Source organism: Calypte anna, chromosome 2 (genome assembly GCF_003957555.1).
Source record: "Calypte anna isolate BGI_N300 chromosome 2, bCalAnn1_v1.p, whole genome shotgun sequence".
In the NCBI taxonomy this organism is placed as follows: Eukaryota; Metazoa; Chordata; class Aves; order Apodiformes; family Trochilidae; genus Calypte; species Calypte anna.
This window is the reverse complement of record NC_044245.1, coordinates 136,932,935-136,958,607: the sequence shown is the minus strand read 5'-3', so window position 1 is coordinate 136,958,607 and position 25,673 is coordinate 136,932,935. Positions and strand designations below refer to the sequence as shown.

General features: G+C 40.7%; 1 protein-coding gene across 1 annotated transcript; it reads right to left on the bottom strand.

Annotated features, from left to right (window-relative positions):
* Nucleotides 1–775: 775 nt before the first annotated feature.
* On the bottom strand, nt 776–22,525 carry SLC30A8 (solute carrier family 30 member 8). Its single transcript, XM_030445651.1, has 8 exons — nt 22,446–22,525; nt 13,688–13,888; nt 9,412–9,575; nt 5,960–6,113; nt 5,259–5,448; nt 4,752–4,857; nt 1,811–1,945; nt 776–921 (listed from the first exon to the last, which is right to left on the bottom strand). Exons 1-8 carry the CDS (start codon nt 22,523–22,525, stop codon nt 776–778), a joined length of 1,176 nt encoding a protein of 391 aa, XP_030301511.1.
* Nucleotides 22,526–25,673: the final 3,148 nt, after the last annotated feature.

Below are 25,673 nucleotides of genomic sequence, written 5' to 3'. Positions count from 1 at the left end.
AGTGGTATCTTGTGACACAGGCATCCAAAAATCCACTGCAAAAGTTTCATCCCAATTTATCATGATGAATTACCATACAATTATGGGTTGTCTTGACAGTAGAGAATACTGAGAGAATAAAAGAATAGAGAATAAAAGAGTTGGGCTGAGAGTTAGCTGAAAAATAGGTAGGGCTAGCTAAAAAACAAAGGACTATTAGCCAAATGTGAGTAGTATGAGTCTTCTTGTGACCCACACTACAGAATATGGTGCACGTATGATACTTTTAAGATGAGAGTCTGTCCAAAGGCAGGGCAAGCACTTTACCATCATTTTTTTCCCCATCATCACTTGTGCTAATTTAATTTTTCTCTTTTATCCTGATTAAGTGTTGAGCTTTTCTAAAAACCAAACTTAGATTACATAACATTTTGTAACAATTGGTCTGCTGATAATTTGAAGGTTGATTCTTTTTCTGTTACCTTTGATTGCAAACTGGCACTCTTAAATGTTGCATTAGTGCCAGTCTGCCACTCTAGTCAAGAATAATTTAGACATTTTTCCTTGTAATTTGAAGTAACAGTGAATGGACAGGTAATCTTGCTGATGGATGGACCTAATATGTGTTCTCTCCTGGTAGATGGTACCAACAAATAAAGGTCCATGAACTGCTCTGTGAGAGAGCTTTTTAGTTCAGTTAATTACCGTTTGTTGCTAATTACACACAACCACCACACATAGTCTCCATTGGCCTGTAAGAGGGGTGGTGGTTATTTTGGATAACATACTGCTCTCTTTAATCCCTGGGTTCTTGACAGAAGATGCAGTCTCGTTTCTGATCCTCTTCTGATTCAATCTGAATGGTGATGGAGTGGAAGCTGTAGTGCTCAAACAAGGCTTGGGTGATATCTTTCAAAATCTTCTGGCTGTCCACTGTGTCTGCTATAGGTAGCAAGCAGAGAGTGATCCAATTGCATAAAACACAATATTTAAAGAAGAGTAAGTGGTTACTTAGACAGAAACTATTCACAAAAGTATGGCAGCTTCTAAAAGGATACTTGAGAAGTTTTTCTTGTCCTTATTACCCTTCTTTCAGGAACTTGTATGTCAGCAGAAGTTTGTTCACTGAAATGTGGTCAGAATATGTAATTCTGGCAAGAGCAGAGCTAAGTTTAATCACCAGAGAAATTCAGTTTGGCAGAAGATTGTAAGAAAGCAGAAATACTTAATAAAGATTAGTTCATCCAGTCAGGGAGTGACAACAGTGCCAAGTGATTTGGGTGGCTGATAGACTCACTTTTTGGGGAAGCGAGGACTCTGTGGAGGGCTTTGCCTTTGAACCATTTCTTGGCCAAACAGTGCAAGTTTTTTCTTAAATAAATCTTATCATATACAAAGCAAACCGATACACAAGAAAATTGATCTGAGTAGTGGACAGTTTGTCAACAGGGATAAGAGCTTTGAGCAATTTAGTCTGCTGGGAGGTGTCTCTGCCCATGGCAGAAGGGTTGGAACAAAATGATTTTTAAGGTCCATTCCAAACCAAACCATTCTATGATTCTACATGACTACATATAAAAAAAGATATTTTTAAAGATAAGCTCTTAACTCTACAGTATTAAAGTTCTGGGATAAGTAGAGTTCCCTGTTGTTCTGGAAAGATTTCATGGAGGAGGATTTGAAAGCTTTTTTTGTTTGTATTTTTCCAGTAAAAGGGTGACATGTTTTAACAAGAAATAGCTATACATTCCATTGCATCCCAATCAGGAGAGACTGACCTTTACTAGACAGCAGCTAAATACTTACTCCCTGTTTACAGAAATTTACTGACCTGTGGCAACATGAGCAGATAAAATAGTTTGATTCATTGTCAGAGACCAAAGCCGAAGGTTGTGAACAGAATCCACTTTCTCAACTGCTAAAATTCTTGCTTTCACTGCATCATAATCAAGTCCTATTGGTGTTCCTTAAAAAGAGAAATTTGAGTCAAAGATATACTTTGGAGTGAAGAATGATGATCATTAAAGGAAAATGCATCATGAACATTTATTCAGGTAGATGTATAATTTTTATTTTAAAATTCAATGCTTTGAAAAGCCTATCTATTTCAGAGTTCACGGTAAAATCTACAGCTATCCCTTGTTTTTCACTTCCCCATGGATGAATAGGACTCATACATGTCTTACAGAATACTCTGTTTTACACAGAGAATTGTGATGTTTAGCCAGATCATGTCATGGATCTGAACCAGCAGCTTTTGTGGGTGCAAATTTTATGGCATCACCTGAGCACCTCTGCAGGATTCTGTCCCTGTTACATTTACACAATCAAGAAGCATCTGTTTAGCAGAGGGGGAAAGACAAACATAAAGATACAAATAATTTGACTCGGGAATCTTTGATGAGATGAGATCTCAGGTCTTGTGCTTGTTTTTCAAGACAAGCCATCTTACAAAAGATGATGATGGGGTTATTGAGAAAATAAGGCTCCATGGAAACCTTATAGCAGCTTTCAGGTACTTAAAGGGGGGTCTTATAGGACGGTCAGGGGCTCTCTATCAGGGAACAAAGTGATGGGATGAGGAGGAACTGTTTCTGCTCACTTGTTATGACCCAGCTGGGCTGAGGTCTTGCATCACCACTCCAGCATGTTCATGGAGCATGTTCATGGTAGTATTTGGTTATGCACAAAACAGAAAAAGACAACTCCTGGAAGAGCTGCCTTCCAGTATCTGAAGAGTCCCTACAGGAAAGCTGAGGAGGGAATTTTTACAAGGGCATGTAGTCACAGGAGGAGGGGGAATAGCTCTAAGCTGAAAGAGGGTATATTAATATTAACCATTAGGAAGAATTTTTCACTATGAGGGTGCTGAGACACAGAAACAGGTTGTGTAGGGAAGTTGTGGGTGCCCCATCCCTGGAACTGTTCAAGCACAAGCTGGATGGGGCTTTGAGAAGTCTGGTCTAGTGGCAGGGGGTTTGAAATAAGATGGTTTCCAAGGTCTTTTCCAATTCAAGTCATTCTATGATCCCATGATGATGCTCAGTCAGAGTGAGGACAGTTGGGATGCAGTGAGTTGAAACATGAAATTCAGAGTTTAATCTAAATCCAAATCTGACCAAGGGATTTAACAATAGATCTTTCCTGTAATGATATATGGGAACTTGGAAATATAAATCTTAAGTTATGCTCATAATGATTCATTTGGATCACTAAAATGAAAAATATTTTAAATTACATGAGCTACTAAGTATAATAATAATAAGTGCAGTATGGGTTAATTGTATCTTTCATACTGTAACTGATAATTATTTGTAATTATTAATGACCTCAGCATTGTATGCTCTTGTGTTCTTTACACAAAAAGTATGGAACACCCTCTTAGTATGATATGATGCTTACATGCACATTCATGCTCTTTAGTGAAAACCGTGGATGATCAGTGGCTGTATGACAGCTGGCCACAGGCCTGGGCTTCTCTACTGCTGAGCTGACACCCCAGGACAAGCTGGGTGTTCTAAGCTTAGGGTAAGAGTCACCCCCAAGACCATCTCCAACATCCAATTTCTCTTCAGAAAATTCTTGGGAGACTACTTAGGAGGTAACAGACTGGCTGCAGAGATCTTTCTAGAAGGAGAGAGTAAAGGAGCTTGCTGCAGAGGGCAACAAGACTGCTAATTTTTGCATGTCAGCCAAAACTGGGTATCACTGCTCTGAGAAAGAGACCCTTGTGAGTCAGGGGCTTCCAAGCATTCCTGGTAGTCTGAATTTTTGTCATTAACCAAGAGGTCTGTGATCTTCTGGCAGCCGAGATAGAGCCGGTAGCTGCACTCTGTCTAGGTACATTTCTCACAAATGTATCTTTATTTCACAATCACTGAAACCAAATCAACCCTAGAATGAAGTTTTACTGTAAAACAATATTGGGAATTTTCTTTCTTCTGACAGAAGTAGGAGCAAGGTGAAAGAAATAAGTAAATAGCTATGCAGACTGTCACACTGAGTAACTCATTTCTATTCAAAACCTACAGTGTTAGAGCTACTTTTCCCTTTAAACCTTATGTCTTCATAGCTGAGACAGAGGTTGCATTATATTATTCAGTGTAAGGCAAAAGTATGCACCTATGACTACTCAAGTAATTTGGCCTTGCAAATCAAATATTCAGGCCCATAGCTGACAGGATTAATTACTGTTAAACCTCATTCTTCTGGCTGCTGATATGCCAGAATTGTGTGAGAATTCCCTTGCACCTGAACACAACTGGAAAGCTCCAGCTTGCTTCTCTGGACTGGTATAACTAAAAGTCTTTTACACTTCTGCCTCTTGCAGTCATCCTATTTCACAGACACAGTTCAAAGCACAATCTTTTCCCTTCCTTTTTTTTTTTTTTTTTTTTTTTGGCAAAGTCTTGTGTTTCACATGGGTAAAGAAATTGCACAATCATCAAAGTAAATAGGTATTTCATATGCCAAAGGTGTGATAAGAAGCAATGCTGCACATGCAACAAATAAAAGCAACTTAATTTTAGGAATCCTTTGGAGAGTATATAGTTTTTTATTGAAAGTGGTGTATGTTTAAGACTTCTAGTGCAATAGTAGAAAACTGCTGTGATTAAAATTTAATTATGATTAAGGTATGATCAGAGTTACGAGAATACTGGAAACTAATACAGAAGTATTTTATTATACTTTTGTCAGCAAGTATAAAATTTATGTAGAAAGGGAGAGAAAAAAACCATAATATAACTATTGATTCTGGAATCAGGTCCTACCTTCCATTAGCACAATCAAAATATCCCTTGAAATGGTAATGGTCGTTGCCAAAACAAAGATGGAAAACACAAATGTGCAGATTGGGTCAGCTATTTTGTATTCTGGCTAGAAAAATATGAACACATCACTTTATTAATTTCATTATTGTTGGTTATGGATATTTTTAGTTAGTTAATCTCAAAGAATATCCTATTCCATTTGTCTAGTACAGGAGTGTTTACCTCCTTTGCCAGTTAGGCTGCAGCAGCACAAGGCATGAAGGCAAAATGGAAGAGGAAAGGAAGAGACACAGAAGTATCCTCCTTGAAGTGAAATTCCCAAGAAGAAGGTACTACACTCTCAATGGTCATTTCAATTCCCCCCAGAATTGTCTGATGGTATACAACGTATATCATTGTATATCATTTAGGCAGAAAAAACATTTGCATAGTAGCTGGTGTCACAATGCTATGAAACTAGCTGTTATCCTTAATTGCAGGGAAGGCGAGTGAACTAATAAAACTAACCTTAAAGAAGATGATAAGTGCACTAATTAGCACACTAAGACTCTGGAATAGATCTCCAATGGCATGCACAAAGGCTGCCCTCAGACTGGCATTGCTCAGAGCTGGCTTTTCCACAGGGCTTGATTCATGTTCCCTGGCTTGTGCCCCACAACTGTGCCCATGGCTGGTCTGGTGCAGAATCAGGCTCAGTCTGGAAGAGATGTAAAGCTGCAGATTATCACTGGGATTATTGCATCTCTGAAAGCAGTGATGCCACACACATCATCACCCCTCTCACCTCTGAATGCTGAACAGTAAAATCAGATAGACTGGGTAAAAATACAGAGTGGCTAAGCAGGTAATTCCTAGGTATTACAGTGGTTTGCATACAAAAAAGGAAGTTTGTGAACAAGGGAATTAATGACACTTCATTTTCTATAGAGTTCTCGAATGTTCTGGCACCTAATAAAAAGTCAGATGAAGATTAATCTTTTCCTGGAATTTGTGAATTAAAACTTTCCTTCCCAGTCTGGCAGCTAGCAAGAAGTGGAGAATAACTGCAGCCTTCAATGAGAAGCGGGATCTCTCTTCTCTGCCACTTTCCATATTCTCATGGAACTCATTAACAATATTTTGGGGGCCAATATCTATAATTTTTATTGAACTAGAGTAGCAGATTCAAGGTTCAAAAGTTATTTGGAGAGAATAACAAAATAACTTACAGGATGTTGGCAAGCACAGCACAAGCAGAGGTAATGAGCATCACTGTAGCATCAACGTCATAATCAGGGTGTAGCAGCCTCATGCCAGCCAGATATGTCAATACAGCAGCCACTATCCAGATGATAATCATAGACATCAAAGCACCCAGAATTTCTAGGAAATAAAACAATCTGATTGGAAAAGGAGTCATAACAGAAATGAAAGGAATTTAAAGACGTTGATGGTAGTGGCTCCAGATTTGTGAGCATTATAGCCAAGAAAGTTACTTCTTGTGTGTTGGCAGCCTTTACACTCACAAACAATGAGCCCAAACTCTTTCTGCTCATAGCCTATTCAGGTCTGGGTCAAAGCCCAAGGCAGTGTTAAGCGTGTGGAAGCCTAACCCTGTTCTACCTGCTCTTACTTTTGTCCCCTTCCCAGAGTTGTGTTCATGTGGCATTTGGAGAAGTTGGAGAGATGAAAAAGATTGTTTGGGGAGTTCTGGGAGCAGAAAAAAAGAGCTGTAAAGATAAATAAGGTTAAAAGAACGATTCTTTCACACCTAACATAGTTGCCTGGCCCTGCCAGTATAACGTGAAGACCCCAGGAACCATCTCTCCTTCCCCAGCAAGAGTATCTTGGTCACAGAAGTAGAGGTTGAAGGGGAGGAGAAAGGCACAGCTCACCCATCCCCCATGGCAGATGTATTGCCCCTCCAACAGCCTCCTTTGTTCTGTACACCTCTCACCACTTCACTCTTCAAAAAGCAGTGGCAGTCCCTGATGAGGTCCTGCCAGAAAAGCCTTTCCTTTCTCTCTAATGCAACTCATCCTTCCAATGCCACAAAATAATTTTTGTGCCACTAGTGGTGATGAGGACAAAAGAAGTTATTTTTTCCTTCTGGCAGCAAAATCTAATTTCACCTCTATTGGCTCTGAGTTGGGCTCAAATAAATCCAGTCCTCAAGGCCACCTTTATTGCCCTGCCATAGGCAAGGTTGAGGGATGTTCACATGAAACTGCAGCATGTTTTTAATAGGATGTGGGACTAGTAATTGCCATGTGACTTGAATGGGTAAATGTGGCACTTTCGGAGCACACCACCAAGGAAAATGAAAGTTCACTTTTAAGTGAAAGGTAGTAGATAGCCAGAAACAACAAAACACTTGCACAGACCTTCCCTGTCAGTTCAGGAAAGCAGCTGAAACTCAGCTTATGAGTTTGAATATATTTTGATGACGATCACACTGAAGAGAGCAGTCCAGGTTTCAAATACAATTTTGTCTAAAACTGATAAATAACAAAGAAAAGTGCACTGCCAAGAAAATCTGGTTTTGCTGAAATGTAGACAGAGACAAAACAACACAACACCTACCTGGTGTCTGTATTTTCTGCAAGTTAAAGTTGAAAACCTGCAAATGGTCCAACTGGAGGTGCTGGTGATACTGCTGTCATTGGCATGAAAAGAGCCAACAGCTTTTGTGAACATCTGCATGAATGTCTATGTTTGTGTGTGCATATACTCCACAACTGAATATATTAGAGGTTAACTTTACCTACACAGGTGAAAATACATATTACTTTTTAATGTAGTGTGCTAGCAAAAGTGTAGTTAAGCCTACAGACTGGTTCAATAATACTAAATTCCTTACTCAATATGTTCTCAGTTAAATTTCTTTGGAACTTTCAGTACTAATGAACACTCAAGCAATAGTATGAGATTGCTTGGGAAACTCTGGATGATACCAGAGAGACTTTCTTACCTGGAAGGTCTGGCTCATACTGACAGTCTCACTCAATATTGTGCTTCTATCCCTGTTACTGGAAGTAGCAGCACACACAAAGGATTGTATTGAACGGATTCTGCTGCCTGATTCTGGCTCAGAAGTCAGGAGGCATTCAGATGGCTGCTGCTAAACGTGGGCCTCTCATAGATAGCCATTCCATGACAAACCCTGTCCCTCAGTCCAAGAAAAGCAATGAAATAACAGCATCCAGTGTTCTGGAGGGCTGCAGCTGCAAGACCTTGGGAGTCTGCACACAGTGATTCAGCCACTCACCTGATTGCCCTCAGCTACTCTAATAAGGCACCCACTTACATAGTGAACTGGTAATATAATAAAAAATGAAAGAACAAGAATAAGCAAGAAATGGGATAACTATCATAGAATATCATTTAATAACTACTGGCATTGATGCAGGTCTGTTTGCTACCAGGATGAAGAGGTCATAAGTGATAGCCCCTGCAGTTCTGCATTGCAATTACAAAAAAAGGCCTAAAAATCTGGCACAAACTGAGGGTGAACTTGCAGACAGTGATTGAACCTGTCTCTATCTCCTCCTCAGAAAGGAAGAAGTCTCACTTTCACTTCTATTTCCTCCCAGCTGGAGAGGGCATAAACCCAAAAAACAACTACAGAACAACTGATGGGAAGTAGTAATTTGCTAAAGCTGCAAAACTGGGCTGTTGGTAACACAATGCCACTCATGCTTCATTCATGTTACACTTCCCCCACATCCAGCAGCCTGTTCCCAGCAGTGTTGGTAGAATATGCCTAGGGAGCAATATAAAGAAAGAACAGGCATGGCACAAATCTTTTCTGGTATATTCTGCAGCTACAGACAACCCTAGCCTGCAGAAATCCTGAGGCATAAGCTGCTTCAGGACCTTTGCATTGAATATCCTTGAAGCGTAAAAGAAACACACCCATCATCTGGGTCCTCAGTTCAGGTGCACAGGTGTCTAGAGCCATTTGAGATACTCTGACACCTTCATATATGGCTTGACACAAGATGTATAGATGATAAGAAACCTTGTAAAGTGGCTTGCTGATGTCTTCTCTTTTGTAAAAGCACTTGTGTTTTATTGCAAGGCCTTTGGTATCAGGTCTCATCTGTAAATATATTGATTTTTTTTGAGGGCAGAGGACTTAAAAAATCTACCAGTGCTTCCATCTGATAAAATCCAGCAGTGATAAAGAGATATGCAGGGAGAGGATTTAGAGAGTAGTAAATGTTAAAGAAACTCACTCTTCTACAAAGATAACTTTGTGTTATAACACATATAGCAGCATATGTATTATTTATATGTGGTCAACCTTCAAGTTGAGAAAACACCTCATTTTTAGGGGCATTCTTGCTTTTATAGAAACTTCTGCTTCATAGTAGATTGAGAATGTCTTCCTCAAACTCAAGTACCTGAGAGAAGTTGCCATTATCTCAGCCAAAGCTGGCACTTGCCCAAAGCTATATTAAGTAATGAACTGAAGGACACATTTGTAAATCAGATATGATTGTTCTCTTTACTTCTTTGCACCTCACTAGCTTGCTCAGTCATGCATCCTGAAGGCTTTGAGAACATTAGTGCCCTGACTGTAAATATCTGCAGCCCTATGTCAGACATCAGCATGTTTCCAGTGCCCATCTCTGATGATTTCCCTTTCCACATGTTGATCCTGTGACACTTTTATTACCTGCTCGGTGCCACCCAAAAGTTAACTTCTTGCTTGGAGGTTTGGAGGCAATCCACAGTGAGAAGAGGCTGATCAGGAAGCTTGTCAGGTCGACCAGGATGTGTGCAGCATCCGTGATCACCGCCAGGCTCCCCGCAATCTGCCCACCTGTGTGAAACATGCAGCTTTGTCATGGCTCTGCCCAGAAGTTTGAGTCAACCAGATCAAACTCATGACCTGCTTTGCTGTCAAACATAAGGGAACATTCAGTTTTCAGTGGTCATAAGCATAACTCAAAACTCAGTTTCATTTGTACCCAATTCAGGTGGTGAAAGAGAGTAATAGAATAAGGCAATTTTGTTTTGCCCTGGAGAGAGTCCTGAGGACAACAACAGTTGACACATTAGTGCTGTGTTTTTATTTCTATGGGGCTGTTTGACTATTTTAGCATCAGATTTCTTGGTGAAAAGCAGTAGTAGGGATCATAATTCCAGTATCATCCCACTATCTCTTCACTGATCACTGATATTTTTAGCTGCTTACAAAACCACAAATACTTAGCTTATGGGAGTAATTTCATACATTATAGAAAAATATGCATGTTCTTCCTGAGTTTTGGGTGGCTGGGTGCTCAACAGTGTATTTGTACAGGCAACACTGAAAGAGAAATTAAAGGAAAGGTCCTAGAAACAGAGTTGTGATAAGCAACTAATCATTTCGGTAAGGGAGTAGGGAAAATGTTTTGTTTGCAGAACTAATCTATAATTTTGTATCTGTAATGCATGATTTCATTTTGCTGCTAGAGCTGGAAAAATGTGGCTGAATGGCATTTTACTTTGGGGAATTTTGGGTTTTATGACTTCTGGAAAAAAAAAAAAAAGGAGGCCATTTTAGGTGATCTGAAACCGTGTTTCTTTTACACAGCAATATTATTTTGCCAAATTCCTCTAACCATATTAGAAGCTAAAGGCAAACCCAAAGAAATTAGAAGACAAGAATCCCAGGCAGGAAGCTGTCCTGCCAACTTTGTTAAAGCAGGCGAATCTTCAGCAGTCTGAAAATACAGAAAAATGGTAGTGTGAAATACTAGAGCCAAAATATCTAGTTTCTGCTTCTAGCAACTTATTTCTATCTATCTTTAGTCATTCATTTAGTCTCATCTCACCTGTTTCTCCTGATCACAACCCACATGAGAACTGATGAATCCTGGAAATCATTGTAAAATGCCTCATTCAAACTTTTGGCACCACTCTCAGAGGGACATGTGGACATATCTCTTGTTTCCTTACAGATGGAAAGTCTTTTTTACCAGCAGGATGTACTGCCTGTTTCATTTCCTCCAAGGTGCAGATTTTAGATCAGAATCCTTAATACTGCATGGTCTGTCACTGCAGAAGAGTGTATATTGCATATATGAGGCATATATTATTTTTCTCTGTTATCTCCCTATCCATCTTATTTACAGCAGCCTCGAAGTTATTTCCCAAAAGGGAGGAAGAGCAACTGCAGAATATGGGGGCACCTCATTCCTTGCAGTAAAATGAAAAATTCAGCAGAATGGGGATTTCCTAGGATACAAGTAGGTATAAAATGCACATATACTTTTTGGTCATGACACAGCTCCTAGACTTCCACTGTTTGCAGGGTAGCTGTTTCCCAAGTGGGAAGCAATTTTGTAGAGCAGAGGGAAGCAAGCTTGTCTGGCAGTACACAGATATTAACAACCAAGGCATCAACTATCTTTCAACAAGAAAATAAGTAGACCACAAGCTGCCGGCAAAAGACATTTTGCATTTTGACATTTGCATTTTAGATACTGTATTTCCAAGTTCCATGGAGCAACAATACAAAAGCTCGCTTCTGGCATGACACCTTGGAGAAATGTTGACAAATTACTGTTTTATGTGTTGCTGGCATAGTTAATGCCTTGAGTGAGTTTCTGAGATCTCAATCTACTTATCTTAGTAACCTGGTCAATTCTTTATATTCCTTTTTGACATGATGACGCATGCTGGGTTTGTATCTCTTTCTAGTGCCTGAATGGAAATCAAGTATTTTCAAATCCTTAGCCACTAAAATCTTTTATATCAGGGCTGTACACAGGGTGTCATCAGATGGACTGGTATTTCTAAATCTATGGAGTTTATAATGGATCTTCATTAGAAGAACAGAAGATAATTGTCTTTTGGAGACAGTTGTATCAGCCTCAGCCAACAGTGCCCCTTTTAGGAGAGCAGGAAGGGCCCACAGATGATTTCAGCAAAAGTATCACAGGAAAGATCTAGGGATTTAAAGATGTACAGCTTTTTAACCTCTCTGAGAATGATGCAGCTTTGTTTTTTCTGTTTAGCATAATAAAGTCCACAGAAGCTGTTTGCCCTTAAGAGGAGAAGGAGAATATGGTCTTTATTTTCCAGAGGAAAGCCTGTTACAGGCTTTTATTGTGTTATATCAATACTCCCAACAAGTGACCTTTAGTATTTACTATTACCCACAATGGATGTTTATAGCTTTGTATACCACAAAGCAGTAGAAAATGTCAGTCACTCCATGGTCAATCACCAGACACAGGCTGTCTAGCCCAATGATTAAAAAAAATAAATATATGGTTTATAATTACAAAAATCTCCATAGACGGCTGTCAGTAACTGCAGTTAATAACTGGTTTGTCAGAGTTTAATGGTCTGAAGCAAAATGGTCTTCAAGCCTGTTACTTAAGCTGTCACTGCAAAAAAGCTGTATGATTCATTAAGCAAAATGAAACATTTAGTTAACATATCATCTGTCCTTCCAATTATCCTCTAGCACTGCTGCATTCACCAGACTTAAGCCTACTGATTATATGGGTTTGTTAATAATGCATTACTTCTGGCACTGGAAATTACTGCATGGAGATTAGTGGCATGCACCAGTTTTCATGGGGAATATGCACATGACCTACAGAGAATGGGGCTTCATGTGGGTGAACTGTGTGGGAAGGAAGTGTTGGAGAATCCCTGCTGGGTTTGGCAGCCAGGGAAGAAGGCAGAAATGCAGTGGGTCTTTCAATGCTTCTGCTTCTTTCCTATAGGGAAGGCAAAGTCTTTCTATTTCATTTCCATGGGGCTCCAGAGATGCTGAAGCAGGGAAAAACTGGGTTTCAGAGTCCTGCCTGGCCGATTTTTGTTACATCCTGGGGCAAAAGTCTGTGGGATTTCTCATGCTTTACCTCACCTCACTGCAGAGAAAGGGAAATTAAAGATCCAGAACTCCTAGGTGAGTATAAATATGACAGGAGCCATACAGAGAGGAGTGGGACCAAATGAAAGCTAATGCTCTATGAGCAAGTCAAGTCCTCATACTGGGTATTGGGGTATTGTTGGTTGGGTCCAGAAGTGAAAGCTAATTACACAGGGGCATAATCTTCCTCTGATCCAAAGACACACCAGCAAGCCAATTTAAAAGATAAATGTGCCCTAGTCATAAATACATTGACTTCACTGCAGAAAAGCAGATGGTGAATCTGGCCCTAAGCTTCCCCAGTATTTTTGAAGACTGCTGCATTTAGAATCATAGAATCATAGAATTGGCTGGGTTGGAAGGGACCTCATAGATCATCGAGTCCAACCCTTGAACCACCGTTGCGGTTGCTAGACTATGGCACTGAGTGCCACATCCAGTCTCTTTTTAAATATCTCCAGGGATGGAGAATCCACTACTTCCCTGGGCAGCCCATTCCAATGCCGGATCACTCTCTCCGTGAAGAAATTCTTTCTAATATCTAACCTAAATTTCCCCTGGCACAACTTAAGACCATGCCCTCTTGTCTTGTTGAAAGTCGTTTGGCAAAAGAGCCCAACCCCCACCTGGCTACACCCTCCTTTCAGGTATCAGATCCTGCTGCTAGCAGCCTTCATCAGGACATACATTACATCTTTTAATTTAATTTTTTTTAAAATATAACCCGATTTATGAGAAACCTTTTTGCATGAGAAACCTTGTGACATGATGCTGGGACTAGTCACTTTTAGCCAAGCTTGAAGTCCTAGAAGAACAGTGCAGACCATCTGATCCTTGTATTCCTACCCAGATACAGTCCTTAAACAAATACCTGAAAATATTTCGATAGTTTCACATAAAAAAACCAAAAACCACCAAAAACCCCTCAATTCTTTTAAATATTGAGGAGAAAAGAGAGTTGTTTTATCCCAGGTGGGTTCACCTCTGTGTATCATGGGTCTCTGCAGTCAGAGTGGTGCAAAAAGGGCATGAATAGGGCTGTGCTGGGCACCAAAGTGAGCTCTCTGAGCAGATATACTCCCCTGTAAACTCAGCAATCATGAAGAAGATGCAAATTACTGATGCTACACAGAGCTTCCTCCTGGCTTGATGCTGCTCCCTTTTTCTGTTCTCATAGGCCTGTGAGTAGCTGTGACAGTGATATGCTGTATTAACTTCAGTATCTTCTGCTTCCTGCTGCTGCCTCTCTTCATTGAAATTCTTCTGATGCCAGCTCATCCTTTGGGATTGAAAGAAATAGAAGGTTAAAAAAGAAAAACCCTGATTATTTGGGCGTCTAGCCCTGCAGCCTCAGAAACTATGTAATTAATGCTTTCGAAGGATTAAAGCAGCACTGGGAACAGCAGAGCAGGTCATAGAGGAGGCTTGCTCACACACACACAGGGCTCTGCAGGAGGGAGCTGCATATGAAATGATTGTTCTGGTTGTGTTTCACAGCTTTTAGGCTTTCTACATCATTTAGCAGTTTGTGAAGCACAGGGTGACTTTCTTATGCTCTGTATTTCATGCACACCTTGTGATTTTCAAAAAATCTTACCTCATACAAATAGTAACAAAATTCAGAGTAAAATGGAGACAGTTCTACAGAAAATGTCAATATTTTATTCCCAACAACTTTGTTAGGAAGATTATTCTTAAAATAACTATCTTTTTACCAAATATAATTGACTAAAGATATTTCCTCTCTTTGCAGGCAGAGCTATTTTATCTCAAGTTTCCACATAAATTTCCACATATCTCAACCTTCAATCCTCTGGCAGAGGAAGAATCCCCTGGCAACGGAAAGCAGAAAGTGTTAGCCTAAAACTTTCAAAGGCACTTAAAACATCCAAGAAGTCAGTTTTCCATAATGTGCTGGCCCCTTTGCACCCCTGATTTCATAGCAGGTAGAGAAGTTCATCAGAAGTGCTTCTTTGATCACCACTCCAACACAAGGTGATTTCCCAGCCAAATCTGATCTGCCACAAAACCTCAGTGCTGTCCTCTGCAGAGGATATGTCATGGGATTAGAGAGGTCCAGGGCAAATCCCATTACATTGCAACTGTGGGAGCTCCTGGATGACCATGACATCTGGTGCTTCCATTAGAGCAGCCCAGACTCCCTAGTTTATTCCAGGAGGCCCCAAGGTATTTTGGTCCCTCCTTCTCTCTCAACTGAGAAGAGCCCAAATGGCAAAAAAATCCCCCCTAATCCATGTCCCAAGAGGACTGTGTGAAAACCATTCTGTCTCCAATCAGTCTCTCCAGATATAACATTTGTTGTCATAGGTGCTCCTAATGCAATACCTCCACTGGTAAAACATCACCTGCCATATACTGAGGCTTGTAGGAGCTTCCTGTGACATCAAAAATTGAATTCTGCCCAGATGGACATATGTAACATCCATGTAACCATGTGCTACAGCTATTTTTGAGATCTGTGTATGTGGGGCCATATTCCTCACAGTGGAATGGGAATGCAGTGAATTCCACTGTTCTTTGAGTCTGAAATGAGCCTGAGAATATGACATGGGATCGAGATTATCTTCCGCAAATAATAATGGCCTCCTTTCCCCATTCTTTTTAAGGATTTTCTTCTGGGACCAAGAAGAGGTACTTCTTGGAAGGAGAAGGAGATATATGCCTGGGGGCTTTCTGCAGCATTTCTGCACTGTTTATGGAAGTGTGAAGATGCCTAAAATCTCACCCAAGAGAAAACATGCCAGTGGCTGCCAATCTGTCACAGCTGGTGTCAAGAAAAAATTGCACTGGATTCACTTTTTCCATCTGCCTTTCTGGAAAGCCAGAGGGAGACTGTGTCTGCTCAGGAAGCCTGAAGTCCTGCCAGGTGCCCCACAGCCTGCACCCCACCATTGAACCAGAGGCAAAGGCAGCTGGTGTTCACCAGCACCTCAAAGGTACTGGAAAAAAGGAGATTGCTGACCCAGTTTGGCAACCAAGCCCTGAAACTGTAGATAATCAGGTTGGATTTGGTTTTGTAAATATTATTGAGATGTTCCAAGGATGCATCATGTTCCCCTGAGTCAGCTTGTTTCCCAGCCCCGTTAGCATGTGGTCTCTGTTTGCTCAGGGGAGGTGTCCAAGTCCCCGTGAATGTGAGGAGGTTGCATGAAAGAACAACTGGTCACACAATGCCTGATGCCTAGAGACTGTGATTTTTCTTAATCCTTTTGTCAGTTTTCCTTTATTTTCCCCTCAACAGCAAATAAATGGGATTTGGGCCACCTGGGGAATGGGCTGCCCCTCTGGCAGCTGGGCTCCCCACTAGCCAGTTCGTTTCCTGTCCTTTAGTTTTTCATTCATCAGACTCCTCATGTGCACTGTGTCACTTTTGTACAATATTTTCTTGATGAATTAGACTCAGAAGATACCACAAATTGATTCTTTCCAGATGGATGAATAAAATATTGTATCTCTGTCACTGTCCCCTGGAGATCAGGGCATACAAGGTTTTCTTTCTCATGATCCCTCTCTGGAGTTAACTTCCAATGCTTTTCTATAGCTTGCATGTAAAATTAATTTCTCTTTAACTCAACTTTCATCTCATCAGCTGGTGTTGAATGTTAAAATCATCTTAACAACATGAGTCATGATCAACTTAACAGCCCATCAGGGCAGGGGTGCCAAAATTACCCCTGCAGACTTCTGAGCCACCAAATCCTTCCCGTGCTGTTAACAAAATAGGTCGCACTGTGATACCCCTCCTTTTCTAATCTTCACGTCTCTCCATCAGCTAACAAAACCTCAGAGTACCACTGAGGAGTAAGAAAGCACAGTCCACAGATCTTGCTGACCAGATTCAAAAGCAAACAGAGGCAGTATAAACCCTCAAATGTCACATTTTTCTGTCTAAAGGGTACCTAAATAAAAGTGGCCCGGTCGTCAGAGGTGGCAAGCGTTTGCTGCTCCCTTTGAACTTACAGAACAGCTTCTGGCCCAATGGGTTGGGAAAACTCCTGCCAGCCTCTGTGTGTAACATTCTTTTTTTATTTCCAAGAGCAGCCTGCCACTAATTAAAAGAATCTAAGAGACAGTTTTATGAATGTGTGAATCAAAAGCTTAAGGTGCAGAGATCAGCTCTGTCAAACCATAAACCCTTTCTGAGTCTGTTAGAGCAAGACATAGCCTTTGAGCATCAGATTTCTGCACACTGCAAGCAGAGTCCCAGATTAAAAAATAATCTTTTCTCCATTTCAAATTCTCTTTGTAAAAAAATATAGTCAGGGGAATGTCACAAAAAGGCTCCTACTGATTCATGCCCAGAAGGGGGAAGAAGAAAATATTAATACATATTGCAGATTCCATACAATCATTAGCAAGAACTTTTGATTACAGTTTCTTTTTGTTTGTTTTCTCTAGATCTGTTGGGTGCCTTGGTCTGCAGGCTGACAGGAATAATTGCCATCCTCCTAGACCATTATGAGATCCCCAGTTAAAAGAGCAAAATGTGGAATCACTGCACTTCCCACAGGAGATTATCTCCATCACAAAGGAAAATAGTAGTTTTGGTAGCTGAAAAGATAATGAAACTGTCTTCAGAGAAAAATTTATCAAAGCCATAGTCACCTCTCCTATGCCAGAACCACTCTGAGTTCAACTGAGAAACATTTATAATCTGGCTGTACAGACTTCCCTTTTCCATATCATGGGCACAAAACAGTGGCAAATCTTTATATATTTCTGTACATTTAGATGTCTGCTAGATGGGAATTTGTCCTATGGTTGTTTTACTTAGTCTCATTTTGAGACCCTGATCATGTATACATAAATGTATTGTGAATAAATTTCCTTCTGTATAAGAATAAAGAATATCTGCACTTAGTTAGACTCAAGGTGCGTGTAGCCAAGTATCCAAACTCTTTTATGAGCATGAGGGGAAACATTAGGGCAAAGTACAAGAAAGCAACAAGTCCAGAGTGCTGCTGCTTCCCAGTTGCACAAATCTGGAGGCTGGGAGGTGGCTGAAGCAGAGCTTGTGTTTAATAATGCTTCACAGATCTTTCTTCCATGAACCTGCCTGACTTGACAGTGGTGTATTGCAGAGTTTAATTATGATTTGTGGAGAAATAATGCATCCTTTGTTACTCATAAGCTATCTGCCTGGTGTTTTAATTAGTTCTTGTACTGTTAGAAATAATTAATGACGATTCCCTGCTTTCCTTCATCACATCATTCCTGATTTTATGTATCTTTGTTATACCCCTGAACCATCAATTTCCTGAGCTAGTGTCCTACTTCTTTAATTTATGTTTTATAGCTCTCACTACCACAGTTTTTAATTTTCTTTCCAAAATGAAGTGAGAACAACAGCAGTGAGCATAATGGAGATGGTGTACAGTCAGTAGTGGGCAGACACAGTCCTTCTGCAAGGTCCTCATGTCACCTAACATGAGAGCAGAAGCAATGGGATAGGTTTTGCTGAGTCCTCTAAAGAGACACAACCACAAGGTAAAAACACTTAGAAGTTGCAACTAACATCTGAAGTTTTCCTGAGCATTGACTTCTGCAAAGAACAAGTAGTAGTGAAAAACCTTTATTTGATGAGGACTTTTTGATCACATAGGAGTTTTCATATCCCTGTGTGCTTGTTATAGAAAATCAATCTAAACCTGAAGAAATCATCTACCAGGCCCACTGCAAACTTTTTGCCTGCTGGTGTGAGCCTGGAAGATAAAAATCTGTTCCAAGCCTAAGGCTGCACAGATAGATAGGAATAACTACAGGTCACATCAATGACCTGTGTTTAAAACTTTTATGAAAAAATGCCTTAAGGTTTTTACATGTTTCCTGCTTTCAGCTTTGACTCCATTTTATTTTTCTCCTTGTCTCTTGTCTTTTCAGAAACAAAATAAAGACAAAAGCCTTGATACCAGAAGACTGGAGTTATCCTTGTGCAATTGCATTCAAAATCCCATTGTACTTACATAAAAAGAACATGATCAAAAATCCAGAAGTCTCTGCTAGATCAAGCCAAAATCTAGTTTGCAGCTTAGTTGGTACAGTTCAATGCAAATCTTATGCTGTGAGATATTTCTGGTCAATGTTACTGTCAATATTTCTGTCAATCTATTGCCAGAAAGAAATAAAGTATCTGGCCAGTCTTCATTTGTAGAAACTTCCAAAATTTGGTCAGACATTCCATAGTCTTTGATAATTGGTTATCTAGGTCACTAGATAGGTGATGACAAATGAAAAACAACTTAGCAAATGATTAATCATCTGAAGAATTTATCATCTCCTACCATCATAATTGATGTAAAAAAACATAGAAAACTATCTTAGACACCTAATTCATACCTAAGTTAAAGAGAGATGATGTGAATCTCACTTAATTTGCCTTACAGACAACGTTTTTGCCTAAGGCAGGAAGTCACAAGTGCTCAGCTTTCAGCTCTTTTGCAATTATGGTTTATAGGAGTGGTGTCCTACCCTGGAGACAGTCCTGTGAATATCTTTGTTCATTACCTGCAGGAGGAGGTGGAGTATACCCTCATCAAGCTGGCAGATGATGCTAGCCTATGGGTACAGCTGGTATATCAAAGGGCAAGCGAGGCTGCCACAGGCAAGCTGGAAGAAAGGGCCAACAGAAGTCTTACAAAAGGCAATAAGGAAAAATGCAAAGTCCTGCACCTGGGGTGGACTTCTGGCACTGCATCTAAAACACAGTGTCCAGTTTTTGACTCCTCAGCACAGGAGGGATCAGTAAACAGGTACAGGTCCAGCAGATGGCCACCAAGAGGGTTGAAGGCTGGAGCACTTGCCCTGAGGGAGCTGGACTTACCCAGCCTAGAGAAGAGGTGGCTTCAAGGCCTCCTAACAGCAACTTGCCAGTGTTTTTGAGGAATTTCTTGAGAGGATGGAGCTTTTAACTGTGCATAGAGGAAGGATGAGTACAATGATCATAAACTGAAATGGTCATAAACAAGAAAAGTTTCGATTGAATATAAAGAAAAAAAATGGCTGTGAGGATAATTCATTATTAGAGCAGATTTCCCAGGGAGGTCATGCCGTTTCCATCCTGAGAGATTTTTTTCAAGACTAGACCAGATAAAGCCCTGAGCAACTTTGACCTCTCGGCTGACCTTGATTTGAGCAGGAGGTTGGACCAGAGAACTCCTGAGGTCCCTTCCACCCTGCATTATCCTATAAGCCTACAACTGACATGATTTTCAGAAACCTCAGTTAAAGCCCAGCCCCTTGTTAGTATTTCAAGTTTGGCATGGGACACCTCAATGGATCCAAGCCCGCTAGGAACTGCATACCAGCTTGGCATGTACAAAACACTCTCCCCCACAGCTTGTGCACAGGAAACGGGGTCTGTATTCAGAATTCCTACTCACAGGGTTAAGATAAAAACAGTTTTGCTCCCTGTGTATTGTAATAATGGCATTTATTAAAAAGAAAGACTCTGGGGGATGGCAAAGAAATAGGCAATCTGTGTGCAAAATAAATTCCATTGAAAGCATTAGAGCTTTCCATAAAGCCTACACACAGGGAACAGAAAAATGTGGTAGTTTATACCAAAGGCTCAGAGGAGCTTATTTGCTACCGATCAGCTTAAACACCTGAAGCTGTGGATGCAGCCAGTCTGTGCATGCCCAGGCCCAGTGGCTGTGTCCCCCTTCCACAATGCCAGCTCCTGGGGAGTGGTTCTTGCCCCAAGGGTGGCACCCCAGGGTGCTGGGATGAGAAGGGAGCAGGGCCAGGGCTGCCCTGAGCTGCTAGCTCTGCCAAACAGGAGGGAGGCCCTGGCTCTCAGCCTCATTTCTGGTCATGGTAGGGATGGAGGAGTTAGATCATATAATTAATAAAAACTCCCCTGGCAAGTAAAGATGAGAAGAAGTGCTGTACAAATGCTAAGTGCCTGGAAGACAAGTCCTTATCCTCTTGGTGATCTGAGCTACCACTGCCATAACTCACATTTCAGGAGTCCTCCTTTGCTGTGGAGTACTCCTAGGACTGTCCCTCAGGCTCTGGGGCTGTTGGAAGTGTCTGCAACAATCAGGCCAATAATTCCAATTGCAGCAGCAATTCGCCCCAAACAACATCAATCCTAAATTAAAAAATAATTACTGGAAAGACATCGACTCCTCCAGAAGATAAGTCATCTCTTAGACGGAAAGATGAGCTGCTGGAGATTCTTGCCCCCATTGTGCATCCTACTTCTTGTGTCTCTAGAGATATTCCCTGTTCCTGGTGATCCAGTGGAAATGAGGACTTCCTCACAAAGCAGCCTAACAACTATCTTGTCATAGGGCATCCCTTCCCTTGCTGTGTAAAGGGCTTATCCAGAGATGTCCTTGTGTCCAGAGGTGGCAAAGGGCCAAAGGACCCCTACTACTGAAGATGTGCCCACAAAATTGCAAACTATCAGAAAAGCTCTGAGTTCTACAGTAACTAAAATGCATTGCAGAATCATATGGGATCATTTTAAAATATAAACATTACCACAAAAGTAATTTTGGACAGTGTCATGTATATTTATGGAGCAATCTAATAATATTTAAAGAATAACACAGACACTCAGATGGCTAAAATAAGATGGCAGTGACTCCAGTATAAGAACATGGAGAGACAGATTTCCATTTGAACTGGCAGTGTTTACGCCAAGTTTCTGTCCCATGCGTTTTTAAGAGAGCCAAGCAACAAATAACCTGAAAACCAATGAGATAATGGAAATGTCAAGAGGTGCTAAGCTGTAACTGAGAAGCTATTTTCTTTTAAAAAAACTTGCTGGTTTGAGTCAAGAAGAATGAAAATAAGTTCAGCTGCAAAATTATTTTGTGATAGACTTTTATGCTCATTTTTAACCCAAACTACAGCTTTCTTCACCCAAGGAAGCATATACTCACAGAACCTCTGGCACACAAGAGGTACATCAGCTTCAAGTGTGAGAGATTATACAAAGAACGAAGTTTTGTAGGATCAAGTCATTAACAGCATCACATTCCATTCATGACAAACAAATTATTTAGACATTCAAGTATGAACGAGCAATGAATCAAACATGGTGTCAATAGCACTGTTATAATGCAGTCTAATATTGCAGCATAATCCATGAGGTTTTGTATCCTACAGTAAATCCACCAAGCTTATAAAATACATAGCAGGAGACAGTGGCTTCAGCAGTAGATTGGTTCAATACATCACGGATGCAGACATATCATGATGCTGTCTAGTAAATGCATCTAGTAAAAACATTTAATAAGAAAGATTGAAAAGGAAAGAAACCCAAATAAAAGTTCATGAAAGTAGTGACAGATGTTCACTGTGTGCAGCATGAAACTCCCCATACTTTTACTTCAACAGCCCATCACCAGATCAGTGATCTCATATTGCTCTCAAAGACAAAGCATAATAGTGGAGAAAACAGAGTTGTGTTACCTATCTAGGGCCAAGGAATATTTGCTGGTATCCCAAATATCCCAGGGCAAGCTTATTGCACCATAATCCATGAGGCTTTTGCTTGCTACAATAAATCTACTAAGCTTATAAAATACATAGCAGTAGACATTTCCTTCAACATTAGATTGCTTCAATCCATCACAGATGCATACATTTCAGGCTGTGGTCTAGTAACTACATCAAACATTTAATAAGAAAGTTTGGAAAAGAAAAAAATCAAACAAACCATTTTGAAAGTAGTGAGAGATGTTCCCAGTACACACAATGAAACTGCCTGGACTTTGACTTCTGCAGCCTGTCAGCAGGTTGGTGAACTTGTATTGCTTTCCAAGATAAAGCAATGGCAGTAGAAGGAAACAGAGTTGTGTTACCTGGCTAAGGTCAAGGAGTACTTCTTGGTGTCCCTCTCACTCACAAGGCAAGCTCTTTCAAGACCCTTTTTGGCAGCCATGAGGAAAGTTGGTCGGGTTTTGCTTGGGTTTTCCCCTCTTAAACTCTCCTTTCTCTGCTGGAAGCAGATGTGGGCAGAAATGTCCTCCTGACTTATATAGAAGATTATGCCAAATATTTGTAACTGAAAAGGTTTTAATAATCTTCTCAATACTCCCACCAGGAGAGAAAGCTGCTTTCTTAGTGCTAGTGGCGTCACTAAAATGCCAAACAGCAACTTGCTGAGCATGTCAGGTTGGGGATTTTGGGCCTCCCTCTCTCTCTGCTTTTTTTTTTTTTTTTTTTTTTTTCCCCTGGGTGCTGGGATGAGCTCTCTGGGCAGGCAGGGTGTGTGTGCTCTGCCTCAGGCTGGGATCAAGCACAGTGGTGTGAACACCAACCTGCATGGGTGTTTTAAATGGAGGAGAAAGGTATTAAAGTGGCCTGATTTGCCTGGAAACAGTCAAACCACTGTTTGCCTTTCTGCTTGCTTGGCTTGGGAGGAAAGTGCACTTCCCTCACTGAGGTTCAGCTCAAGCCTCTTTAATCTAAGCGACTGCTCTAAAATCTTATTTCTACCCCTGTCACGTCTGCTAACAGTTCGAAACAGAAGAGACTGCTTATTATTGACGTTTGCAAAACAGGTTATTGAAATCTTCATTTCACCAGCAAGGACTGCGGGTTGTTATTTCTGCTTTATTCAGTTTGTTGGTTCTGTCGACAGCCATGGTCCCTGGAGGAGAGGAGGAGACCTCCAGCCTCACCTCTCGCACAGCCTGGCCTCAGACAGGCTCTTTGGCACTAATGGGAAATTTTGCATCCGTGCTGTCTGTGTTTTAACACATTCTCAGCAGAAAGAGACTGTGATTGAGATCCTTACCCAAGCACTGCCTTCACAGCAGAGATGAGAAATAGGCAGTGAGCAAATTCTGGGTGCTGCATTTAAATCCTGCGGTTTTTATTACCATGGGTAACCTAAAATGTATATGATGAGGAGGGATCTCCCCTCCTTTCCCCCAGTTTGCAGTACATGTACCCTGTCTGAGATTCGTGGGGGTATGAGGACACATTCGTACATCATATAAATGCAAAACATCTGGTTTATGCCATCAGAGATACATATGTTGCCTCCCACATGTCAGCTGTGCAAACAGTTCCCTGGAGACTGTGAGCCAAGGAGCTGATGATATCTCAAATACATTTCTGAACAACCACCATCAAGAAGCAGAAATACATGATTTTTCCATATAATGTTTCCACAATGCCTTGTCGCCTCTGCCCCTATAATATCTTTTTCTCAAGAACCTTTTCCCAGGTTTTATACCCACCCATGCACCCTCATAAGCTCCTCTGGTGGAAGAGATTGATTTTCTGACTCATTCCTGGGAGTTCCTAGCTTCTTCTGAACATTAAAAAGCTGCTCTTTAATATATTTTTTTTTATGTTGCAGCCACTTACTGTAGCCTGAAACTTAGTGTGGGTGAGTGGCAAGGCTGGTTTGAGAGGGGATTTAGCTGCAAGAATGAATAGTATGGGCACAGGGCATTTGCAGAAATCTTACAAAATAGAAGTACCACATTATCTACCAGCACAGAAACACCATTAAGTAGCAGTTTTATTCTTCCACCAAGAAGGGAGCAGGAAGGATGAGGAAGGCAGCCTTTCAAGCTGTGAGCCCTGGAAACTGACACAGGCTTAGAGTTCATTTTCAACAAGGGTTTCTGTTGGGTCCCCATCCCATAAATAACACTGTCATTGCAGTACCCCTCTGTGCTTCTCAAGTCACCTTTACCTTAGAAATCACCAAAGAGTTCCTGTCACAGACTGGGAGATGCCTGAGGAATAAACCTGGGACCTGATTTATAATGAATCTCAGACTTTCTTAGATGCTAAGCCAAGACATCGGGTCTAAGCAGCCTCAGTTCAAGGAAAACTTAAAACCCACCTCAGAAGATTACAGATGAAGCCTGTTTCTGTTTCATACCACTGGAAGCATGTACATTTTGCTAGTCAGACAGATGAGTTTTCACCATTTTGCAAGAGTCTTAAGCCTCAGGTGCATGCCAGTGAACAAAGCCATAGATCATTCCCAGCATTTAATCCAGACCTTTGTTTGTGTTTATTGTTGTCAGTGCTGATGGTTGTGATTCTCAGGAGACAGGCTGTGAGGCAGGAGAGAAAGAAATCTGTTCAGAGGTTTTCACAAAGACTTGGGTTTCCTCTTTTATACAGCCTCTGAAACTCATTAAGAGTGAGACAGCAGCTGTCTGTGGAATTTCTGCTTCGGAGAAATTATTCAGACCATCTATCCCAGCTGAAACCAGGACATCATCTCACTAAATTCATCTCTGGCTTTCAATAATAATGCAGTTTGCTTCTGAGTCTGCATTAAAATGTCACATATCCAATCATACCAGTTCTAATGACCCTCATCAAGGACATTTCTCAAAATTTGCATCCCATGCGGACATGTTAGGCATCACATTGGCTTTTGCAAATGAAAACCTCTTGTCATTATCACCCAAAATCTCCATCAGTAAAAAAAGTATATCCTTGATCCCATTTCAAATTTAATCAGCCACACTTTAAAAATGAAAAAATAAACCCCTTCATTTTTTCATTGTGGGAGTAGATGCTGACAGCTTAAATGTACAGAGGGAAATTCAATGTATCTGTTAATTGAAAATGCCAGTGAAATTGGTCAATTTTACCAGGCATGAGACATCTTTGAGATCATCTGCAAAGTTCTTCACCTTTCACTGACATCAGCTCAAGCAGCTCTGTACTGCATTACCTGAAACCTAGTGACCCAAGCACATGTGATTTCTGGGGCTTGATTATTACAGTTTTTGCATTTATAGCAAGAACATACGCTTCCACCCAATGGAGCTTCAGTGCCTTTGACTGGAACTTCTCCAGCCATCTGTCATTTTGGGCCCCAAGGCTGGAGGCAAGACAAACTGAGAGAGAAAGCACTTCTCTCCTCTTGTGAAACTAGTAAGGCAGTAACCTTTTATAAGTGACTGTCAAAAGGAAAATACCTACTGTGATTTAGAGGCAATTCAAAAATCATTAAAAGAATGTTAATGTTCAATATTTTAAAATACTGAATTTTTAAACTTCAATATTTTTATCTTGGGTTTGACACCAATATTTCAAAAGAACAGAGA

What these genes read in the sequence shown, in the direction of transcription:
- SLC30A8 (XM_030445651.1), bottom strand. Translation starts at nt 22,525, where the DNA reads ATGGCTGCCAAAAAGGGTCTTGAAAGAGCTTGCCTTGTGAGTGAGAGG. An exon ending in TACTCCTTGACCTTAGCCAG is followed by an intron (nt 13,889 to 22,445) that starts GTAACACAACTC and finishes TCAATCCCAAAG; the next exon opens with GATGAGCTGGCATCAGAAGA. An exon ending in ATCTGCTCATGTTGCCACAG is followed by an intron (nt 922 to 1,810) that starts GTCAGTAAATTT and finishes TGCTACCTATAG; the next exon opens with CAGACACAGTGGACAGCCAG.